Here is a 23,996-nt window from a genome sequence, read left to right as displayed (position 1 = left end):
AAACAGAAGCACTTAACCTCCAGCGGGTCAGTGTGAACAATGGAGAAAGTTATAGGCTTGAAGAAAAAGGACCTTCTCAGTTATGTCAGTATCTTATAGGCAAGTCCTTAAATGAAGAAATGATTTCTGAAGTCTCTTCTAGTCCTACATCTATGAGACAATGGAACTACAATGAATTTTTATTAGAATTTATCTCTAATTAGATGCCACCTTAAATTCATTAAAATGTTAGCAAGAACATTCCATATTCGTTTACAAGACTAGAAATGCAAGACCACACATTATACACAGTAGCTGACATCATCAGGCAATTTGCTGTGGAATGAGAAGGCTCAGTGATTGGCTTGTGAGACAGCATTTCAGCCACAAAAATGATTTTTCTCACACCTTCTAAAATTTCAGTAATTTAGGAAAAACATTAAGTATTTGAATTCTTAAATATAGAAAAACTGGCTCCCTGTAGCATGACCTTACAGGCCTTCAGAGATGTCTATTTGATTCATCATTTTGTAAGTAAGTAGGACATTAACTTTAAGAGGTTTTCCGCTAGTGGTGATAGATTTTTATTGATCCATCCTACTTTTCTGTTGGCCCCAATTGTTACCAATAGCAACATTTGCAAGTTGACTGATTATAATCCTATCACATGATCATGGATAGGAATAGAATAATGCTAATTCATTCATATCCAAGTTGAAAACTCATCTTAATTCACAAGAACTACACATACCATAAGGTTAACCAACCCAGGAGAAATCCAAACATTCTGGGCACCAGTCGACATTATGATTTTACAGTGAACTGTTCAGGTCATAGTTTTGTGCATCACCTTATCTGCTTTCCCCATGTCCATGCAAATTTTAGCACACTTGATCTGTTTTCCAGCCCCAATTGTTCTCTGCTTCATTCTGTCTACATTCTCTTTGCTCACTTAGTAGGTTGCTACGATTTACCATTAACTCTTTACCTCCCAGTTTTGTAAGACATGCTCCCCAGAACCTGAGATCCAGCCCCTAAGGGCTAAGCATCTGATCTTAGGATCATTAGAGTGTTTGTGTATTATTGACATCTTTGTTTCTAAACATCTGGTCAAGTTGCCACCAGCGGTAGTCATAGTGATACAAGAGCTGAATCTTTTTCTCCTTCCTCTCCTGTTTAACTATATAGGCAACAAAGAAAACCCACTGTAATGAAGTCCCTGGGAAAGGACATAAATATTGATGAGGAAGAAATCACTCTGTCTAGGCTGGGTAGAGGCATCAGAATGCAAAACCTGTTCTGGGAGGGGATAACTTAAGTGCACTAACTGTGGGTAAGTCACCAAAAAGAAACTGGAAAACACTGAAAAGAAGGGTGAGGGAACACAGAAAAGAATCTATACCTCGATAATTGCCTCAAGTAAGGTTTGGTATAAATACAAATTCTCACATAAGGAATGAAAACTGTGGATAGATTCCTTCTGGATCATAGAATCAGAGAATTTCTGAGTTAGAAGGTATTTTAGTGGACTTCTTATCTTATCCATATCTAAACAGGAATCCCTAGCCCATCATACTTTTCTCATTCTTACTCATTGAGCTATCTGGTCTGATGCTATTTACCTCCTGGTAAATTTACTTCGTTTTCATGTCACTGCTCTCTCCTAGTTCTCATTTACTACCTAGATGACTTTGTACAGGTTATTTATATTCTCTGAGCCTCAGTTTCCTCACCACAAAATCAGAGGATTGGACTAAATAATCTCTAAGGTCCTTTCCAGCTCCAAATCAATGATTCTTCTACCTAACTGGCCATTTCTCATCAATCTCCTTTGCTCTGGGTCATCATACCCTTTTATGGGTGGACACCAGGGCTTTGGTTTGGGCCTTCTTCTCTTCTTTCACTAACATTCTAACACCTCTCATGGGTTCAGCTATCATCTGGATGCAGATGCCTCCCAGATCTATATATCTATCTCTAGGCTCCCTCCTAAACTCTTGTCAGGCATCAACAACTGGGATGGACATTTTGGACTTGAAAATTGGGCATTTCCAACTCGATGCCCCATAGACATTTCAAAATCAACATGTTTAAAACAAAACTCATTTTCCCACCACTCCTTCAAAATCCATCCATCTTCCCAACTTCTGTATTTCTGTTGAGGGCATCACTATTCTTCTACTCATTTAAGTTCATAACCACAAAGTCTTCCTTCCTCTCCTTTTTCTCCATCTTATCCATGCAATCAGTTACCAAGTCTTGTTTTTCCTACCTCTACATCAATATAAAATTGTTCTCAAGTCTCTCGCCTTGTTTATACCCTCACAGCCACCATCACAGTTAAGACCTTCATCATCTTTCCCATGGACTGTGCAGTAGTCTTCATCTCCACCCCATCCTCCAAATAGTTGTCACATTGATTTCCCTAAAGCACAAATCTAAGAATGTTATTTCTCCATGGGCTTCCTCCTGCTGCAAGAAGCCTTTCCTGGCCATATTTATTCTAAGTGCTTTAAATTAAATAAATATTAATTAAATATTAAATATAAATATTAAGTTAAATATCTAAGTGCCTAAAATTATCTCCAATTTATCCTGTATATATCTTGTTTATATGTAGCTATTTGCATGTTGTCTCCCCCTTTACATTGTGAATATGAGAGGTGGAATTGGAGTTCTTTGTTTAGGATTTTGTTGCCTTTCTTTTCATACCTAGCGCTTAACACAGTGCCTGGCACATAGTAAGCTTATCCTTGTTGACTGATTCTAGGATAATATGCAAACTATACTGTTTGGGCATTTAAAGCCATTCATAATTTTAAAACCCTTCAAAGCTAGCCCATCTTTCTTGACTTTCTTGACACAATTCCCTCTTTATATACTAACCAAAAAAGCCAACTTGCTGTCTTATCTCCATACCTTTTACACAGGCTGTCTTTCATGCTTGGAACACCCTCCCTCCATTCTTCCCCTTGTAAAAGCTTCAGCTTGCTTCAAGGTTTAATTCATATATCACTTTCCACATCAGGCCTATCCTAAGGCCTTAAGCTGTTAGGAACCCTGCCATGGGAAATTATTTTGCATTTGCTTTGTATTTATGCTCTACATATTAAGCTGTATATGTATTGTTTCCCCCAAATAGAATGTAGGTACCTTGAGGCAGAGGCTATTTCATTTTTGAATAAAAATTATATCTGCAGTGTCTAGCACATTACTCGGTATGTAGTAGGCTCTTACAAAATTATCCTTCAATGAATAATACTGAATTGTTACCTAGCCTTAGCTTGATGACTTCTAGTAAGGAGTAACCCACTACCTTCGAAGGCAGGCCCTTCCACTTGGGTCATATTCTATCTTCCCTCACACAGGAATGTTGACAGCAAAAATAATCTTAAATTTTGACAAGAAAGGACTAAAAAGCAGGTCCACAATCTCTCTCTTTGCATGTTGTATTCTTACTTTCACTTCCTTAACAGGACTAGAGAAGGAAAGTGGGTAGAATGTAAGGATAGGCTCTGTGGGTGTTTGGTATAATGCTAGATGTTCCTTTTCATAGGATTATAAAGGATTTGATTGTGCAAACTGAGTGAGTTAATAATAAGATGGCACCTTTGCTGACTCCTGACTTTTGTGCCCTGCTTAGGACTGCACATGCAAGAGCTAAAGCGGATGCTGCTGACCAGGCTGCCCTGTCTGCTCGCCAAGAATGTGACATTGCAAGGGCTGTCGCAAGAGAGCTTTCACCAAATTTCTATCAACCAGGTAAAAGCCATTTGTTCTCCTTTCATGAAAGAAGTGTGGGAAACAGACATTGGCCTTTCAGTTTATTTGATTTCATTTTACTTTCCATAGAGAGTGCTCTTTGTTATACTAAATATTCCTGCCTTTTGAATCCCAGCAATAACACAAAACAAGTGAGAGAGAACAGGAACAGAATTGTCTGAGTATTGACTTTGGGGATTTGAGATTTCTTTCCATTGTGGGGTTTTGTTTTTTGTTTTTTTGGTTTTGCCTTGGCAACAAATAACCATCACACTTTAGTACTAAGCGACTCAAACTGGTAAGAGACCAGAACCTAAAAGAAATTAGGATGATAACGCTAGTAAACTTAAGTAAAAATTGAGAAGATGATGATGCTCCTCAGGTGCTTGTAAATGTCCGTCAAAATGATATCAGTGAGTAATAGTAATATTAATGGCAGCCAACATCTGCATAATGTTTTAAAGCTTGCAAAGTGCTTTACAAATAGCATATCATTTAATCTTCACAACAACTCTGGGAAATAGTTGCTATTATTATATTCACTTTACAGATGAGGAAACTGAGATAGTGAAAATAAATTACTTGCCCTAGGTCACACAGCTATTAAGTGTCTGAGGCCACATTTGAACTCAAATTTTCCTGACTCCAAATTCAACACTCTGTATCTGTGAATGCTCTGGCTCTGTGGGAAAAGCCAGTAAAAATTTTGTACCTGATATATTTACTAATGTATTTGTAAGGCTGAACTGCCTATCTGACTTTGTAGGAAAAGTATCATGAGTTTGTCTATAGACAGCATTTCAAATGTCATAAAGCAATAGATTAAAATCTGTAGCAGGATAAACAGCTTCTTCCTGATAAAGAACTTGAAATGTGTTTTCATCTCTATAGCATAGTTATCTTTTTAGTTTTTTTCTCTGTTGTATAAAACAACCCCCCTAGCTTTTCCCATCTGTTTACATAAAGCTGCTTTGTCCAGTGTCATAAACTTTCAGGTGTGTAGGTTGAGAGGACACATTAAATCAGATTCTCCTAACTTTTAACATTTAAAGGGAGTTCGAAGAAACCTTTTGAACAATGACACTTCACAAAGATTTTCTGCATTGATAGGTCTGAGTGTTATGCATTTGAGTTGCCTGATAGGATTCATTATCAACTTCTGAAGTACTCAGTTCAATCTATTACAGCTTTAATAAATGTTTATGGTTCATGATCATGATGATTTTTTTTTAGTCTGAACTTAGATACCAATAAAATAAGTTCTTCTATATACATAGTAGAAACAAAAAAAAATGAAGTACGTGAAGCTCTTAAGTCTCTTATAAGTTGCTTTTCTTTTTAAATATATAAGCACAAACTGTAGCCTTCAAAGTTATCCTGTTTATTTGTACTTCTTTCTGCCTTCCTTCTGTTTTTTTTAAGTTTTTTAAAATATTCCTCAATCACCCTCTTTTGTCTTTTTGTTTTGTCTCATATCTCATATCCCTATGAGAGTATAAACTTAGAACGCATAAGACTTAACCATTGAGGCTGAAACAAGGAAGACAAACCATGGTGGAAATAATGGAAGGATCGAGCCCCAAAATGGGAGGGTTGGCCATTGTAGAGATTAAAAAGATGTGAGATGAATACCTCTGGGTGTTCTCTGTTTGCTCACAAAGAAAATAGGAAATGAAGGACTATGCTGGAGAAGACCAAACTTTGCTGACGGAAATAGGGGTTAGGGTGGGGATCACAGGGGCTGGATATGAAAGCTATACTGTTAGTATACAATGACTTTTTTTTTTCTAGTGTCTCCATTTCAGGATTCAACCAGTGATAAAGAGGTGTTGTTTTTCACCTGTATTCCTTATTTTTCACTTCTTGTGGAAAATGTGAATCAGTCTGCTTATGAAACCTGAAATTTCCATTTTTAATGCAGCTATGCTCATACATTTAAAATAAATCAACCAATTAATTCTTCTGCAGTACCAGAGTTCAACTGTCACACTACCTATCCTAGTATACCAAGTAGAACCTGGATCTTCTGAAGGAGTTTTACTTATCCCAGTGACACTTCTATCTTTCCTCCCAGGGTTGGCTCACCGGAGGAACAGGTCACTGTAGAGAATCTTTTCAACCATAAAACAATGTATTTTTGAGAAACAGCACTTGGTTTGTGCCACATTTGAAAAGAAACAAACTTACTATTGTTGTCCCTTGATGGTAATTTATCATTTCTGTTTTTATAGTCTGTTGGTGCATAGTGTCCCTATAGATTTCTACTAGGTGCTACTGAGAAGTAAATGATACGTAGAGTCATCTCAATTTCCCTGACTAGTCTTTTAAAGGGCCTCTTAAAAGGCCCTTTATAGTGCAAAAAGTGTTTGGAAAAAAATATTGTGGGAAAATGTAATTCCACCCTTTTCTTAGCTAAAACAGCCACATATAAGTAAATTGTCTTTCTTGTAATGAATACATCACAGAAGCATGAAATGACAACAGGGCTATTAAGGAAAGAAGTAAGGGTGGAGGCCTCAATCCCATTTGACCCACAGCCAACACTTCTATCAAACTATATAGAAGGCTTTTCGTTTGCTGAGGCATTATTGATGTCCCTGAGGGAATAGCTCATGCTTTCTACCCTTCATTTACAGGATGATCAAACAAGATAGACATTTTCTAATGGCACTTTGAATAGTTATTTCTAAGTTACACTGCTGAGCTAATTTACATATTTCAGATGTAAAATTCTGTTATTTCAAGTTATTATCTTTCATAGAAAAGTTGTTAACCCTGGGCAGAGGAAAGGAGGGACTTCACTCATAGCTTATTTTATCTTTCACAGCTTTCAAAATTAGAATAAGTAAATTCTTTATACTATTTTCTTTTATATTCTTTTGTCTAAGCACATTAGTTTTACCTAGGTACACAACAGGATGATTTTATTTTGCTCTGGGAGAATAATTGTTGTATAATCTCTAAGAACACCGTAAAACGCACCCAGTCCTACAACATTACATGTGTTGGCTATTTGTTGCAGAGGCTTCCAGCATTTATATAATATATTTTCAGTGATGGTGGCAGTTTAAAAGGAATAACTGAATTGTTCTGTTTCAGAAAAAGCCAAGGAAAGATATAGCCTATGTGTACACGCACACACTCACACATAGGCACACACATAGCACTTTACTCATCTAGTACCCATACCATCAAACAGTTGACGCACACTGGCAAACTTATCACAAGTCATGTCTGCTTATGAATTATGTATTTTGACCTTGAGTCCAAAGCTGAACATGACTCAAAAAAGAATGCATGTTTCAGCATTGAAAATTTTGAAGTTTACTATAATCAGGACTCAAATACTCAAATGAACCTATTATCTCAAATGGTTATCATTTCTTCAGTGTAGATGTTCTCTACAGTACAAATCACAGCCTATCCATTTCTGCCCATCATGTCTTCCCAATAATTTCAACATGGTGGGGGGAGTGGGGATCGATGTGCTGAGGGCCCTCCTCTCTTTCTCTTGATATCATAAAGATTCACACATTTATTCAGCAAACATTTATTAAATACCTACTGTGTGCTAGGCATGAATGATACAAAGGCAGAAATGATAGAATTGGTGTCCTCAAGGAGTTTATATTCTACTAGAAGATGCCAATGGAGTGTGCAGGTTGTCCATTGCTCACTCTCACCATGTGACCAGCCCTTCTTTTTGTCATACATTCTTTGACAGTATCCTGGGTGTATGTAAATGTGCGTACTTATAGTTGGATTTTTATAAACTATGAATTGACTATGTTTTGTAGTCTCTCCACCTCTTAGGAGACTTGGGGCATCTCATAGGTTAAAGTATAGCATAAGGTATGACATTTTAAAGAATAAAACTGAACAGAGATTGTCTAGAGGGTATTAGAAATAAAATTTTATTTTCAGGGACCTGAATTGGACTTGTTGTTATAACAATAATACAGTGTATTTTGTTTTAAGTTTTCCAGCAGCTGAAGAAAAGGAGAAGCATCTTAAGTTACATACTTAAGTCCATAAATATGGAAAGCAGTATCATTACAGATGAGAAAAATCCTTATAATTTTTCATCCTCATGCTGCTAAACTGAGGAAACCTCAAGAGCCAACTGTCAGTAGAGTTGAGTAATGCATGACATGAGATCATGAACCTAGAGCAGGAAATGACCTCAGAGTTCATATTGTCCAACCCCCTCATTTTATAGATGGCTCAGAGATGTTTAGTGACATACCAAAAGTGTCCCAATTAATAAGAGGTGGAGTTTAGGATTTGAATTTGAGTACTGTGATCCAGGTTCGGCCTTCTTTTTCCAAAGGAATATTATACCTTAAGTGAAATGAAAATATCAGGTGTTCTATTCTGGCTTCTGAGAGGAAAGATAAATAAGTAAATAAAAAGTGGAAGGATGATTTTGGACTGTTGAGGTAGAGCAGAGGTTGAATTTGAGGAGAAATTTGGGAAATGCTGAAGAAAATTTGAAAACTGGTACAAATTCTACTTCCAAGTTGAAAACGAACAGAAGGACAATAAGAGGGAATATAAGAGATTTAACGATAATAAAAGGAGACTAGGGAGCAGAACCTGAAGAGGTAGTCAAGAAGGATAAGCAGAAAGTAGTTGGGAAGGTAAGGTAAGGAAGGAAAGACAAGTAGAGTATGGTAAATTGATAGAGTTGTTTGGTAGGTGGGAAAAATTGGTGAAAAAAATGGAAGGTTGGTGCAAGGCTATAAAAAAAAGGTTGGAATTGTGGAGACTAAGGAAAAGATGCTTAGTCGAGTTTTGTAAAAGTTTTAACTAGATGCTTATAGTTGAGTTATAAACACAAGTAATTTTTAAAACAGAATAAAAAGTCCAGCATTTATATGATATATGAAGAGAGGAGGGAAAACTGTGCAGCGACTGGCATTGAGTGTGTAATGCTTGTACTTCTGCCACAGCTGTGTTATCTATACAACTATTCCAAGTGTAGGCTGATCTCCCTCATGGAGGAGATGTGATTGCTAAGCCATTGAGAGTGATATTTGAAAGATCATGAAAAATGGAAGAGGTACCACAAAATCATAGAAAGGCAAATATCCCTTTTTTTTTAAAGGGAGCAGAGTCTACAAATTCTAAGTCCATAAGCTTGACTCCATTTCTCAGGAAATTTCATAAAAGATCATTGAGGTGATAATTAGAGAAGTGCTAGAAAGGGAAGAGTCTGTTACAAAGAGCCAGCATGACTTCATCAAGAAAAAGTCATGCTAAACAAATAGTAGAGAGGAATCCTGGGATATGATTTATCTCTGACACTATATGATCCTGAGCAAGTCACTTAACTTCTTTCTACCTCAGTTTCTTTAACTGTAAAAAAAATTAAATGATATACTATTTGTAGATGGCTTTGCAAGCTTAAAAGTGCTACATAAATGCTAGTTATTATTACCTAGGTTTTAGCAGAGTGTTTGGTAAAATATCTCATGCTATTATTCTGAAGAAGATGGGGAATAGATCATAATACAGTTAGAAGGATTCATAACTAGGTGATGCTAGATCTTGACAGGCTAGAACACTGGGCTGATCTAATAAGATTTAATTCATTAGTAAAGTCTTTTGGATATTTAAAAAAAAATCAACTTGCCAAGTGTAAGATGTGAGAAGCATGGTTAAATAGCATTTATTCTGAAAAAGATCTGAGGATTTTAGTGAACTTACAAGCTGCATATGAGTGAGTGATGTAATGTGGCAGCCAAAAAACCTGCCTTTAGGGTGATATACCTTCCAGGAATACTCAGATGATGGTCAGTCCCACTGTAACTGCATCATTTGAAGTACTGTGTTCATTTCTGCGCATTATAGCTTATCCACTGATAAGCTGGAAGGTGTCTAGCAGGTGGTTATCAGAATGGTGAAGGACCATAAGTTCATGTCATATAAGGATCATTTAAAGGAACTGGGAATGCTTATTCTGAAGAAGACTCTTAGGGAGGTCATAGTAATTATCTTCGAGTATTTGAATGGCTGCCACATGGAAGAAAATTGAGGCTTGTTCTGTTTGGTCACAGAGGCCAGAATTGGGAGCAAGGGGTAGAAGTTGAAAAGGAACCTATTTAGGTTTGACAGCAGAAAAACAATTTCCTGACAATTAGCCAAAAATGGAATAAGCTGCCTGAAAACGTTGTAGATTTTCCCCTCCTGGAGGTTTTCAAACAGAGGTTGGATGACCATTTCTTAGTTATGTTCTAGTGGTGTTTCCTTTGGTGTATCAGTTGAACTGGATGGCTGCTAAGAATCCTTCCAAGTCTCAAATGCTCCAGTAGCTGTTGTCAAGTATATCAAAAGCTGTCACATGGAAGAGGGATCAGACTTGTTCTTGTTGAAACATTGGAAGGAACTGGCAGATTCAGACTTAACGTTTTTAAAAAATTCCTAATGATTCCAGATTTAAAAAGAAGAATGAGCTGCCCCCCACCCAAAAAAAGTAGTAAATTATCCCCTCATTGGCAGTCTGCAAGCAGAGGGATGAAGTATACCATCAAAGAAATTATTTTTCCAATGTGGTGCAGCGGAAAGAGCACTAACTTTAGAATCAGAGGATCTGAGTTCAAATTCTGCCTCAGAGACTTGCTACCTGCATGACTTTGCACAAGTCACTTCTCCTGTCCTGGCCCTCAGTTTCCTCATCTGCAAAATGAGGTAATGGAGTATATGGTCTCTAACATTCCTTCCATGATCCTGTGATCCAGTTATTCTAAACTTAATACCAACCCTTATTTAAGGGAGGACCTTTATTTCTAATAGATCCAGTTCACAGTCTTTGTTCTAGCCAAGAAAGCCTATTTTTTCACTCCCCTTAATCCCACCTCCACCCAATATAGTTGGTTCTTTTCAGCCTCTAAACCATTACATGCCATTTCCCAAGATGTCTTCTAGAATGATGGCCATCATCCCCCTCTGCCAAACATTTCTTGACTCTCCTTCTAAAACTCTTTCTCTGACTGTAAGATTTGTCCAGATTACTCCCATCTCCAAGCATGTCTGTAGTATTTATCCTTTTTGTTTTTTCGTGAATGAAACACCCATGCAGTTTTTAAAGAAAAACAAAACTTTTTTAGAACTTGAATATGGAAAAGTTCTGAAATCATAACCAGTCAAGTCTATTACAATACTGGAAAAGTGTCTTGGCCCATTATTACCATTTCCCAACAAAATCATTAGCTCCTAAATGTTGAAAGTCTCACGTGCCCTATCAAGGGGTTTTGGTTCTCTTAGCATTTTGTAAAGCAATGCTATTTCATTGCGTGTTTTTTGGTTTGAAGTTGTTAGGTCATTGTTTTTCTTTCCTTCATATTTTGTTGTAATCAGGGATTGCATTAAGTCACTCTGTGAATTAGAGAAATGATTCATAATGGAATATTTCTAAGCATAGTAGTTTCTTTTCTTTAAATTCTCATTTGTGTTCACAATATAACAAATGTGACAGAAAAGAGGCAGCTGACCTTAAAGCCAGGAAGAACTGTCTCTCAGCCACCTTTGACATGAACTGGCTGGGTGGCTTTTTTTTCAAGTTACTTAACCTCATGGCACTTCAGGCAACTCTTATGGTTATATAGCAGGTGCTGACACTGGTAGAGGAAGTGACCTCACTGGAAGTTGACCATATAAACAAAATCACAAGTTTATTTTAAATAATAATCAAAAAATAAGCCGTCTGTTGAATTACATTGGGAAATTGGGGGTGGGGGAACAGAAGGAGGAGGGGTGCCCCTGTTAAATTTTCACTATTTATATTTATAGACTTAGGAACACCACAAAAGTCCTTCTCTGACACTTCAGCTGATATGCCAGAAGAGCATTAGTTCTTATATTTCCTACCAAACTAAACAGACTTCAAGTATAAGGCCTAGTGACTGACATATTTGCCTTCCAAGGACCAGACTAAGCACATCATTGAGGGCTCATCACCAGTGATAAATTTTTAGCCATAACAACCTTCAGAGACTATTTGTGTTAAAGAATTTTAAGGGCTATCATATGAAGTTGGAAGCAGACTTGATCTGTTTTCAGTCTATACACTGTGAGTGGGAATTGCAAAGAGCATTTAGGACTAGTAGAAGACATGCAGACAAAGGCTAGATGGCCACTTAGTGGGAATGTCCACTTCCTCAAGTTAGACTGGATGACCTCTGTAGCCCCTTCTAACTCTTGTGGTTCTGGGATCTGCAAAGCCTCCGAGTAGTTGCCATCCACATCAATCTCCACCCTAACCATTCAAACCTTCCCGAGGTAAGAGGACTTCTACTGCCTTCATCTGAACTATAGAAAGTCCATCACTTGGCTCTCTGTCTTCTGCATACCCCAAACTAACTTGACTTCATTTAATTTCACTTCTACTAATTCTGCAATGAGCTTTTCGAATCTTTTCAATAAATTCCTTAATTCCTGTGCCACCAAAGAGTAGGGACCAATGTCAAGCCACCCAAGATTGGAGCAACCCAGCCTTCACCATTGCTGTGCCGCCCCCTGACAAGCTAGGACCCCATTGTCAATCCCACCAAATCCTTCAGACCATGCCAGAAGTCTTGCACCAGACATATACAGACCCCAGATACAAGTTCATGATCTGAAGAGACTGAATCACTGAGGTGAATAATTTTTAAGCCTTTTCACTAAAAATAAACTAACAAGAATATGCAAGTTCAGCTCTCCTGGTCCTTAGTTTACAGGGGTGCACCCAGGCCAATAGCAGCAATAACCTTTGAAGGAATAAAAAATATAGTCAAATTAGAAAAGCAAACCCTTCTTCTTAATACTAGTTTATATTAGGGGCAGCTAGGTGGCACATTGAGTAGAGCACCGGCCCTGGAGTCAGGAGGACCTGAGTTCAAATATGGCCTCAGACACTTGACACATTTACTAGCTGAGTGACCTTGGGCAAGTCACTTAACCCCAACTACCCTGCCTTCCCCCTGCAAAAAAAAAATACTAGTTTATATTAGATTCCTCGAAAAGCAGGTTTTAGTGCATTTAGGCTACCCCAATTTTGGGGTTTCTTTGATAAGGTACTTGTATTCACTAATTGTATAGCCTTCGGGCCTAAGGTAAAAATAAAGACATTTTTACATAATTATAAGCATAATAAGTCAGAAGACTAGAGTTTCTTTCCATACTAAGTGCATATATAAATTTGTCCCATCATGAGCCATTTCTTTTCAGGATATCACAGTAATCTCATAAGAAAATCTTTACTGCTACTGTTACTTCCAAGTACTCATGTCTATACCACACCAGTAGGCTTTTATTCTTTAAGGTGTTTTTTGACATTATGTATGCCTGAAACCAAGGTACTTTGGCTTGCTACTGTAAGAGCTTTTAGGAATTGCCGTCCACCTTGCCCTTCGGACAAATAGAGTTGGCAGCTTTAACCAGCATATCAGTATTGTTGTGCCAGCTCTGCTCTAAGTAAGACTTCTAACAAACCTGTTTTGCCAAAAGATAACATGTTAGGTGAGGCAAGTGGTATCCACCTAGGTCCTTCTTTGTCTTGGAACACTAAGTAAAATCACCTCAGATTCATAGATATTGCTGCTGTCTTTCAAAAAGAAATATAAAAATGATGGCTACCATCATTATCAGAATTTCTTTCTTTCCATCTCTGGCAAGGTTCTGAAGAGTCTTTCTAACTGGCTTCTCTTTAATGTCATTAACTCAGTGCTTTCGCTATCAAAATGGTGCCATACATTGCTAAGAAAGTAATGACTGATCTTTGAAATGCAGAAGAAACAGGAAAAGTTCCAAGAAACAGAACAATATCTCTACCGTGTGTGCGTGTGTGTGTGTGTGTGTGTGTGTGAAGTATTTAATGACATCAATAGTCCTTTAAGCAAGTAACTTTTAAGTATGAATACCCAGTCAGCTAGTCCACATTTGAAGGCTATTTCATGATTTCATGATAAACCATCAGATGAAAGTCATGGTACCACATTGTTGCTATTCTCTGTTAAAAGGGATTTTTTCAAGGCATCTGTTAAGTACTGTCTTATTCATCATGTTTTATGCATGCTTTAATATTCAGCAGCAAACTTGAAATCCAGTAGTAGAATATTCTTTAATTACTTTGATTCCAGTTCAACAAGTTATAGAAATTTTGGAGCAAAAAAGATTTAAGAATCATTATTCATTGCAAATGAACATACAAGTTTTGCTTTTGTCTTGGGACATGCAAATGTTTTTGCATGTGCAAATGTTTTTTGTTACAGTACAACAAATGAACTGAGAGTTGTCCTAACAGTTTAAGTATTGTATTGGGTTAATATAAGAGCTTATGGACAGGGACATAGATTTGTAATGAACTTGAAGAAGGTTCCTGTTTTTCCATCTCAAAACATTTCAACTTAAAACTGTCCCTTGTTTCTGCTATCACTTTTAGACCAGATATCAAAATGGCATTTTGGGAAGACAAGTTAGTAGAGTTTGGGACCAATTGCACCAGGCTTACTGAAAGTTACTAAGTAGCATTAAATCTATTACTTAGCTGTCAAAATATACAATCCTAGTTTTTTAAAAAAAAAATGAACTGAATCCAAAATATCTTTATAGATACACTTTCCATAATTCTGTTTTGTTGTTATACCTTGAAACTAATATCACCAGCGGCTGCCAAATAGTTCCCAAGCTGGATGAAAATCTATTTTAAAAGCAATTAGTTTTTAAATGTTCTGATTGTTCAAATATTGTTTTAATATTTCGCTGAGAAATGAGGCCTCCTGAATGAGTACCTTTCCCACATAATGAATGTACTCTTTAAGTGAGTATTTTGAGAAAGAGCATGATATAGTTGACTGAGTCCTAGACTTGGAATTGAAAAAACCTGGGCTAAAATCCTGACTGATTTTACTGCTACATGACCATGAATGAGTTGCTTAATTCTGCTGTGCCTCAGTTTCTTCATCTTTGAAATGGAGATAATACCTGTAGTACCTACCTTATAACCTTGTTGTAAGGTCCAAATGAAATAAAATACCTAAAACCCTTTGCAATTTTAAAGTGTAATATAAATAAAATAAACATATATTAATATATAATATAGATGTAATGTATTTATATTTTATTTGTATATTTTATATATTGTCTGTATGTGGTATAAGACTTCTGGTGTATATATATATGTATATTCTATGTAATAAATATAATATAAAATAAATACAATATAAATAAAAAATTGAAAATTTTTATTTTAATCATTTTATGGAAATCTTTTCTAAATTTCTTTCCTGCTATTTAGTTAATGGTATTATAAAGATAATCTCATTTTTATGACTCAGTAATCATTTTGAGCATAGCTATATATACTACATATTATAAAAATATATCTATACAATAGCTAGCATTGACATAACGCTTTAGGTATAGGAAGGTGTAAAGTTAATGTGAGGATAAAGTGAGATAATATTTTTAAAGTGCTTTATAAACCTTAAATACTAGCTATTATTATCATTCCCATTTTATAGATCAGTAAACTGAGGTAGACAAAGGTTAAGTGATTCACCTAGGCTCACATAGCTAGTGTCTGAGGCAGTATTTGAACCCAGGTCTTTCTGACTCCAGGTCTTACACTCTGGCCACTGTGCTATTTAGCTGATGATGCTGTCCTGCTGCTGCTATATGCTACTGTGTCTTAGGTTATCCTCTGGGCCAACAATCCCATTCCTCCCCCTTCCACACCCTGCTGCTGTCTGTACCAGTAGACGTGTATACGTGTTAATGCACAGACTGAGTTCAATTCTAATCCCTGCTATTGATTCCCTGTCTAACCTTGGCAAAGACACTTCATCTCTGTAGGTGAGTTTCCTCATCCATAAAATGAGAGATTGGGCAGCCTTTACTCAAGAAGATGAGTCTTTGTGTGTTCAAATCTGGCCTCAGAAACTTACTGTTTACTTATTTACTTACTTATTGTGTGACCCTGGGCGTGTCACTCAATGACGTTTGCCTCCATTTCCTCATCTATAAAATGAACTGGAGAAGGAAATGGCAAACCACTTCAGTGTCTTTGCCAAGAAAACCCCAAATGGGGTCACAAAGAGTCAGACATGACTGAAAAATGACTGAACAAAATGAGGGATGTTTAACTAGATAATCTGAAGTCCCTTTCACCGCTAAATATGATATTAACCTCAGCTCTGCACTTGCACTGGTACATGCAAGTTCATTCACTCTCACCCTCAAAGATATTCCCTGCAGTCACAATCTGATTCACACACACACACCCCCCCCATATATTTAACTTTACTTAAGTTGTTTTCATTATGAATGCATGTTTTATTGCCAAGTAACAAATAGTCCCCCATATGTCCACTGAATCAACTTTCCAGCATTCTCCCTCTTTGCACACTCTCTGATCACTGCTCAAAACTTTCACCTCAAACGTTATCATTCTGTCAAAAGCCACACTCACTCCTTCCTTATTCCCAAGACTATCTCCATCCATTCACTTGACCAAACACCAGCCCCAAGGTAATTTCCTGATGCTCTTAATTAAGTAAGCCCTCAAGATTACAGTTTCCTCCCTCCCCTTGAAGCCTCTAAGGCATAGCTGTCTTTCTTCTCCCTTTGGCCTAATTGTCCCCATCTTCTGACACATACTGACAGAGTTATCAAGTATGTAGGCAATTTTTCCCTGTTGTTTTGTTTGGTTGTTTGTTTTTTTTGCTGTATTTTTCTAGTTGATGGGGTTTCCTGGTTTCCTAATTGGGTCTTCTCTGACTTGCTGCAATCACTAGATCTGTTTCAAGTATCTTCTACCAGTTTCTCATCTTCACTTCCCTTAAATAGCAAAGCTTGTTATATCAAGAACCTTTACTTTTCTACACGTCTTAGTCAATAAGCAGACCACAGCCTAAGAGGGTCTTCCTATGTCTCTTGCAAAGTAAAGGGCATGGGCTTTGTAATAGACTTTTCCCTCACTACTCAGAGGCTTTTCATTTCCAGTTGGTTCTTTTCAGGATGATTCAGATGGTCAAAAATCTAGTTGCTAAATTTAGTCAAGCATGACTCTTTTATACTGTTTGGGGGGTGGTGTGATTTTAAAATGTTAAAGTCAGGTTTTACCTAAAAGTCAGGTTGTCTCAAGGCCTCCTTGCCCACGTAGATATTGGCCATTTTTACATAGCAGTATCTTGTAAGTTAGACACTTTGTGCACAGTGTAAACTCCAAATAATGTATGTGTTTGGTGTTTAGTTTCCTTCTTGTTTTTTTACGTATAACCATATAGAACAGCGTTATTTGTCCTAGATGATAAGCTCCTTGAGGACACAGAATATGATTTGATTGTCTTCTTTATACATCATCTACATACCACATCTAGGTGGATGCTTTTTAAAAAGCCAATGGTTTTGAGCCGTTGGGGTGGAGGGTGGGGGTTGTAAGAGCAAATAAATTTGCATCTGCATCTATGAATATGCAGTTTTTTCCTCCATACTCTTCTACTCCATTCCCAGTATTGTGTTTTGTTGAAATACATAAAAGAGGTGATGTGGCCCAGTTGATAGCTAACCAGACTTGGAATCAAGGCCTAGATTTAATTCCTGACTATGCCCCATGTTATCTCCATGACCTTGGGCAAGTCACCTAGTTTTTCTTAGCCTCAGTTTCTTCATCTGCAGTATGAGGCTTAAATGAGATAATGTATTCTAGAGTTCTTTGTAAACCTTCTGGTGGTATAGAAAGAGCTCCTTGAATGCAAGGACAATTTTATTTTTAACTTGATCTACCCAGTGCTTCACACTCTGCCTTCAACATAATAAGAGCTTGATAAGTGTGAGAATAAAAGTGCTCATTAATTAACTGACCTCTCAATCCAGAATGATAGCATACTTCACCATAAAGAATAAGATTCATCCATGAATCAAGTTATATTAGAAGGCTGTTTATGGAGGAATAGTATTCTCTAATATATTAATGCCATCTTCAACTCCTACCCATTGGGGAACACAATCTCTATTAGTAGGTTAAATGTTTATTTGTTCTGTGCTTTGAATCACTTCTATATGATGCAATCCTGTGGGAATAATTTAGAAATAGAAATGCTTGATGTCTTCTATGATTTCTGCTGCCTCATTAAATTTCCATACTGATGTGCCCCCACTTTTGTCTCATGAATATTTATGCCTATTCCTGCTGAAGGATCTCAGACACAAATACCAGGGTGTTTTTTTTAACCATTGCTCATCAAGTTTTGACAATAATTCCAGTTCATAATACATTTTAAATGGTAAAATAAGTTCCTAGCATGTTGTGAAAATTGCTGAGCCATCTGGTCCCCAAATCCGAAGAACTGAGAGTAGGATAGCCTTAGTGATGCTATCTCAACAAATGTAAGGAAAAAGTTCTTTGACAGGTTTTAAAGATATCTAATCTCTGAGATAGAATATTATCCTATACTGTATAGGGCCTACAGGAGTTGTATGGCTGTATCTGGGATTGCACATGTGCCCAGCTCCAGAGCCACATTCCTTTGAGCACCACTGGGATGGCATATGGCAAGCACATGATTCTGTGGAATGAAAACAATCACTGTAAAGCCTCTGTGTGGAACCTTTAGTGCACATATCTAGAGGTGAGTGGTGCCAGTGGGCACATCACTGAAAGAGACAAAAGTGACTTAGAAAGAAATTGGATGGAAACAGTTAACTTTGTGTGCCCAGGAAAGGCAAACATCACCTTCTTCCCAGATGTTTGACCTTTCTTACTGGATTGAGCTGTAGTGACCAGAGGGAATGTGCACCTATGAGAAGGGGCGACTCCTGGGAGAAAATTATGTCCAGGTGAGAAGGGAGGATGTAAAATAGTTCTTATACTGGTATAGATTTAGAGATGGCAGGGGCTTTAGAGACCTTTGAGCCTAGGCCCCCTCATTTTACAGATAAGGAAACTGAGTCTAAGAAGTTAAATTACTCACCGAGGTAGTAAGCGCCTGAGACAGGATTGTGGTAGACACAGAGGGGCCATGAACATCCCTTGGTTAGATTTTAGAGTAAAAAGGTTATCTTACAGGTCTACAATGACCACTAGCACTTTCCTTTTGAAGCATTGTGGTATAGTGGAAACAGTGGTGGACTACAAATAACCATGTAACTATAAGTAAGTCACTTAATATTTCTATACCTGTGGCACCTGCTTCATAGGATTATCTTGAGGATCAAAAGAAAGAATGTATGTAAAGTACCTTGTAAATCTTAACCCACTAACTATATAAGTGTTCATTCTTATTACTGGAGATTTCATACTTCTGGGGTAGGGAACCTGCGGCCTTCAGGCCACATGCGGCCCTCTAGGTCCTCAAGTGCAACCTTTTGACCAAACTTCACAGAACAAATCCCCTTAATAAAAGTATTTGTTCTGTAAAATTTGGACTCAATCAAAAGGCTGCACCCAAGAACCTGGAAGGCCACTTGTGTGGCCTCAAGGTCACAGGTTCCTCACCCCTGTTCTAGACTACAGGAATAATTCTCCAGACTTTCATTGCCCACATTCATCCCTTTGCTCAACCTATTTCCTAACTTGCCACTCTAAGAGAGACCCACAAAAGAGATATGACTCCAAATTACTCTCCAACTGCTGAGAACAGTGTGCCACAGGTAGTTTGTTATGGTGTTACCAACTTTCTAATTCAACTTAATGAGATTGTGAGTCCAAAAACAGGCTCTGTTTGTGTCTTATTACGTGCATATTGTTTTTGTTGATTTGGGGGAGGGGAAGTAAATTTTGGCATAGGACATCTGGTTAGGTAAAAGTTTTTCTGATAGTAAATATTGAAACGGATTAATTAGAGAGATTTTAAGACTCTCCTGTCCCAGTATCTTTAAAAACCATCTGTCATGTTTCTTTCAGCCTTGTGATTCTCTGACATTATTATTTAAAATCACACAATGAGTGTCTTGCATAGTCCCGTGTTTAAATAAAGAATTCCATACCTTATATGGTTTGGATCATATAGATCATAATTGGATAGATTAATTTGGTGTTAATAACAATTTTGTTACCAATGTCCCTCTGGTGAATATGAGAAGTCATCTGAGTCTTCTCAAGCTTTTTATTTCTGTATTTACCTTTGTATGAAGGACAAGGGTGGGGGAAGTATTAAGAAGGGGTTCTAGACCTATCATCATCAAAGCAAAGAACTTGAAATTGTGAGTATAGGAACTTCTTCCAGTAATGCAGGTCTGCAACTTGTGAGTAACTGAAAATCTTAGAAAGTTGCCTGCAGCACTAAGTGGTACCCAGACACCTAGTGGTACAATGGATAGAATGCTGGGCCTAGAGTTAGGAAGACCTGAGTTCAAATCCAGCCTCACATTTGTTAGCTGTGTGACCTGGGTGAGTCACTTAACGCCTTTTTGCCTCCATTTCCAAAACTATAAAATAGAGATAATAGTACCTCACAGGATCAAATGAGATAATATTTGTAAAGCTCTTAGCACAATTTCTGACACATAGTAGGTGCTTAATGATAGTTGTTTCCTTCCTTCCTTATACTCAGAAATAGTAGATGCAGGACTCGAACCCAGGTCTTCCTAACTCCAAAACCAACTTTCTATCTACTATACCAGGACACCAAATATGTAGCCACCTTCAGATTAAAATGTGTAGCTTGTCTAAATATATCTCTGTTTCACATCTAAAGGTAGAACAAGTGAATTTAATCCAGCAGAAACTGTCATCAGAATTAATAAGACATCACATCCTATTTTAGTCACATTTTTCCATTGTCATCTCTTGCAGGTCCTGATTATATCAAACAGAGATTTCAGGAAGGCATAGAAACTAAAGAAAACCCAGAAGAAAAAGTCCCGGAAAAGCCACCTTCACCAAAGGAATCTCCTCATTTTTATCGGAAAGGCACAACTCCCCCTAGGTCCCCTGAGCCAAGCCCAAAATCAAGCCACTCTCCTCAGCCTTCCTCCCCAGTGAAAAAGCAAAACCCCGGCTCAGGGGCAAGACTCAATCAAGAAAACAAGGGTTTAGTCGATGAGCATGTAACAGCAGTTGTCAACAAGCCCCTACTTTCAAAGGTACCCCCAAAGGAGGAGGTAACAGCATTGCCTCAGTCCAAGTACTCTGGCCGCCACAATACCTCCTTCCACCCTGGCAATGGGGAGTTGCATTCACAGTATCATGGCTATTATGTGAAACTGAATGCACCACAGCAACCACCAGAAGACAAGGAGGAAGATGGAGGTATGAGCCAGTCTTCTTTGGCACTGGTGCCCAAGCAACCACATCAGAAGTCAAGTCCCCCTAAGTCCACGACAAAACTAGCTGCCAAAGAAAGCAAATCTGAGCCAAAAATGAAGAAGTCTGAACTTGCCACACCAAAGAATCCAGCAAACAATGATTCATGTTCTTCTTTGGGAAAAGAAGATAATTCGGTGAGTTTTTATAGGAAACTTCTCCCTCTTTCCTAGTACATACTCTTAGGGGATTTTCCTTTCTACTAGCAATGTGGGATAATTATTAGCCAAGAGGTTATTGAATTACATGAGCCAAGGTATAAATATCGCACAGAATTGCTTCTAAAGTTTAGCATGTTAGTTTGAAACCATGGATTTTCAACTCAGAAATCTTCTAATATTCTTTTCCAATCACATTAAAATGACCCAGAAAACTAATGATCACCTGCCTGCTTTTTTTAACCTTTATTGTTTTCCAGAAATAGGAGCAACTTTTAAGTGCTAGGAAGGAATTGTAGCTCTGGCTCCATAGCTGCTGTTAGCAAAACACTGTGATGGGCCTAGAGGGAAAAAGAGATGATAATACATAAGTTGCTTTCCAGAGGCTTAAAATCTAGTTGGGAGTAAAAGGCATGTGCACTAAAAACTCTGATACTAGAGAGAATCCGGTAAGCACAAAAGAGCAGTATGTATGTTTTGAGAAATTTGAGGAGGGAGACATGACTTTCTTCTGGGGTTCCCAGGAAAATCTTCAAGAAGAAAATGTTGTCTAGATTTGGCCTTGAAAAAAAGGGAACTTCAGACAGATAGATAGGGGATTTGTAAGGGATTCATTCTAAAGGACAGTGAAAAAAAAATGACTGAGGAGGGAAAAAGCAAGATGGCAATCATCCCTGAGCTTTTGCTGGTTTTCCTGGAAAGTACAAGAAGAAAGTATTGAAAAGGCAGATTGGAAATCAGCTGTAGAAGGCTATACATTCTAGGATCAGTTTATACTTTATTCTCTGGGCAATGGGGAGCCACTGAAGGATTTTTTTTAATTTTGTTTTTGTTTTTCAACTAGAGAACTAATATGATCAGTGATGAGGAAGATTATGGAGTAAGTGGTGTGAAGATCAATTAGGAGACTGGTGCAGTGGAAAAGGGATGAAGGCCTGCCTGAACTAGGATCATTTCAGTGGTAGTAAGAAGAAAGAGATGATTGTGAGAGAGACGGGGGAGATAGAATCAACAGAACTCGATAATTGATTGGATGTGGAAACCAAGGGAGAGAAGGAAAAGTTAAAGATGACTATGAGGTTACCAGGATGCATGAGTGGGATGTGATATTGATAGAAATATAGAAGTTGGAAGAAGGGCAGGTTTGGGGGAGAAGATAATGAGTTCAGTTTGGGGCATATTGAGTTTGCAGTGCCATCAATTCATGTAGGGAGAAATATCCAGCAGGCAAATGGAAAGATGAATATTGATCTGTGGGGAAACCTTGCCAGTGAAGGCAAATATTTAGGGGTCATAAGTATAAATGTGATCATTTAAACCTTTGGAAGTTAATGAGCTCAGCTAGGAAGAGAAAAGGACCCATGACAGAAGCTCCTCCTCCTTCCACCTCCCCACCTCCATGTTGAAGAACGGTAGGAAGGGATGTATGGGATGATTGTATCACAAAACCAATTAAGAGGAAAAGGGTCAAGAAGTAGGAGGGTGATCAACAGTGTCAAATGTGTTAGATCAGTCAAGGATAATGAGCACGGAGAACCATAGATTGGCATTAAGGAAGCCATTGCCTTGAAGAGAACACTGTCAGAAGAATGGCAAGGGTAGAAGCCAGATTGCCAAGGGGTAATTAATGGATCTAGGTCAGGACAATGCTCCTAGACCTTCCTTTGGTACTAGAGCTAATCAGCATCCTGACACAAATAGACACATGTAAGACCTCTTTAGTCCTCAGTTTCTTCGTTTCTAAAATGAGAGTTATCCTAGCCTAATTTTTTTTGAGGGGTCAAGGCTGGGCAATTGGGGTTAGGTGACTTGCCCAAGGTCACACAGCTAGTAAGTGTGTCACGTGTCTGAGGCCGGATTTGAACTCAGGTCCTCCTGACTCCAGGACTGGTGCTGTACTCACTGTGCCACCTAGCTGCCCCTATCCTAGCCTATTGGCTAGAAGGTTATCTGTATAGTCAGGAAGATGCAACATTATCTGTGTGAATATAGGCAATTCACCTCAGTATCTCCAAACAGGTCTCTAAGTTACAGATGGGCTCCATCAGGGCTACATCAACCCATAAGAATTCTTCATGCCAATACAATCACTAGTCCAAATCCCCCACCCCTACTCCCCAAAACCAAAATATGAGGGGGTGGAAGGGTTACTTCAATATTACATGAATTTTAGAACCAGGCATTTAACTGAAGACATTTTACACGGCTAGTGTTATCCTGTGTATAATGTTGCCTTCATGTATACTTCTTTGAATTTAATTTGAGTAAAGCTTTGCAACCAGAACACCTTTCCTCACTACCAGCTTCCTAAGTACTGACTAAAAAATTCCAGTATTTTACTAAAGAACTTTGTCCATGCAAGAAAAATGTTGTACTAGAATGTTCTTAGACAGTGGATGATTTTGTTACCTATTGTTTCTATTTTATTTATTATCATTGCTTCTAACTTAATATTTGTCAACACAAAGTCTGTTGTTATTCCCTATGAATATGTTGCTGGCAAATTCTAAATTCTCATCTACATGTGACTGATCCTCCTACCTGACTTGTGGAGCTTGTCTTTGATATCTGGTACACAGTGACAATGAAGAAAGTGTGTTCCCAGACTCAGTAGTACTTATAGACTCTGCAGCTACAGTTAGTGACTAATCAAAATCTGTCCAGCAATTACAAAGCAGCCCAAATGCTTGTGGGTGGAATAACTGAATTTCAGACTTAGCTAAAGAAAGAGACTAACAATTTCAAAATGACATTTTTAATTCAGATTTGGAATAGTTTAACTGACAAAAAGGAGAGTCTGACTATGACCT

General features: G+C 37.8%; 1 protein-coding gene across 5 annotated transcripts in view; it reads left to right on the top strand.

The window, feature by feature from the left end:
• JPH1 (junctophilin 1) overlaps nt 1–23,996 on the top strand; it is a 112,350-nt gene that overhangs the window by 74,913 nt on the left and 13,441 nt on the right. For all 5 annotated transcript variants that reach the window (XM_036741137.1, XM_036741138.1, XM_036741140.1 and 2 more), the window contains exons 3-4: nt 3,623–3,741; nt 20,519–21,165. In XM_036741137.1, coding sequence (XP_036597032.1) covers nt 3,623–3,741; nt 20,519–21,165 — 766 coding nt within the window. The remainder of the gene's footprint in view (nt 1–3,622; nt 3,742–20,518; nt 21,166–23,996) is intronic.

This window comes from Trichosurus vulpecula, chromosome 1 (genome assembly GCF_011100635.1).
Source record: "Trichosurus vulpecula isolate mTriVul1 chromosome 1, mTriVul1.pri, whole genome shotgun sequence".
In the NCBI taxonomy this organism is placed as follows: domain Eukaryota; kingdom Metazoa; phylum Chordata; class Mammalia; order Diprotodontia; family Phalangeridae; genus Trichosurus; species Trichosurus vulpecula.
This window is presented reverse-complemented; position numbering and strand designations above follow the sequence as displayed.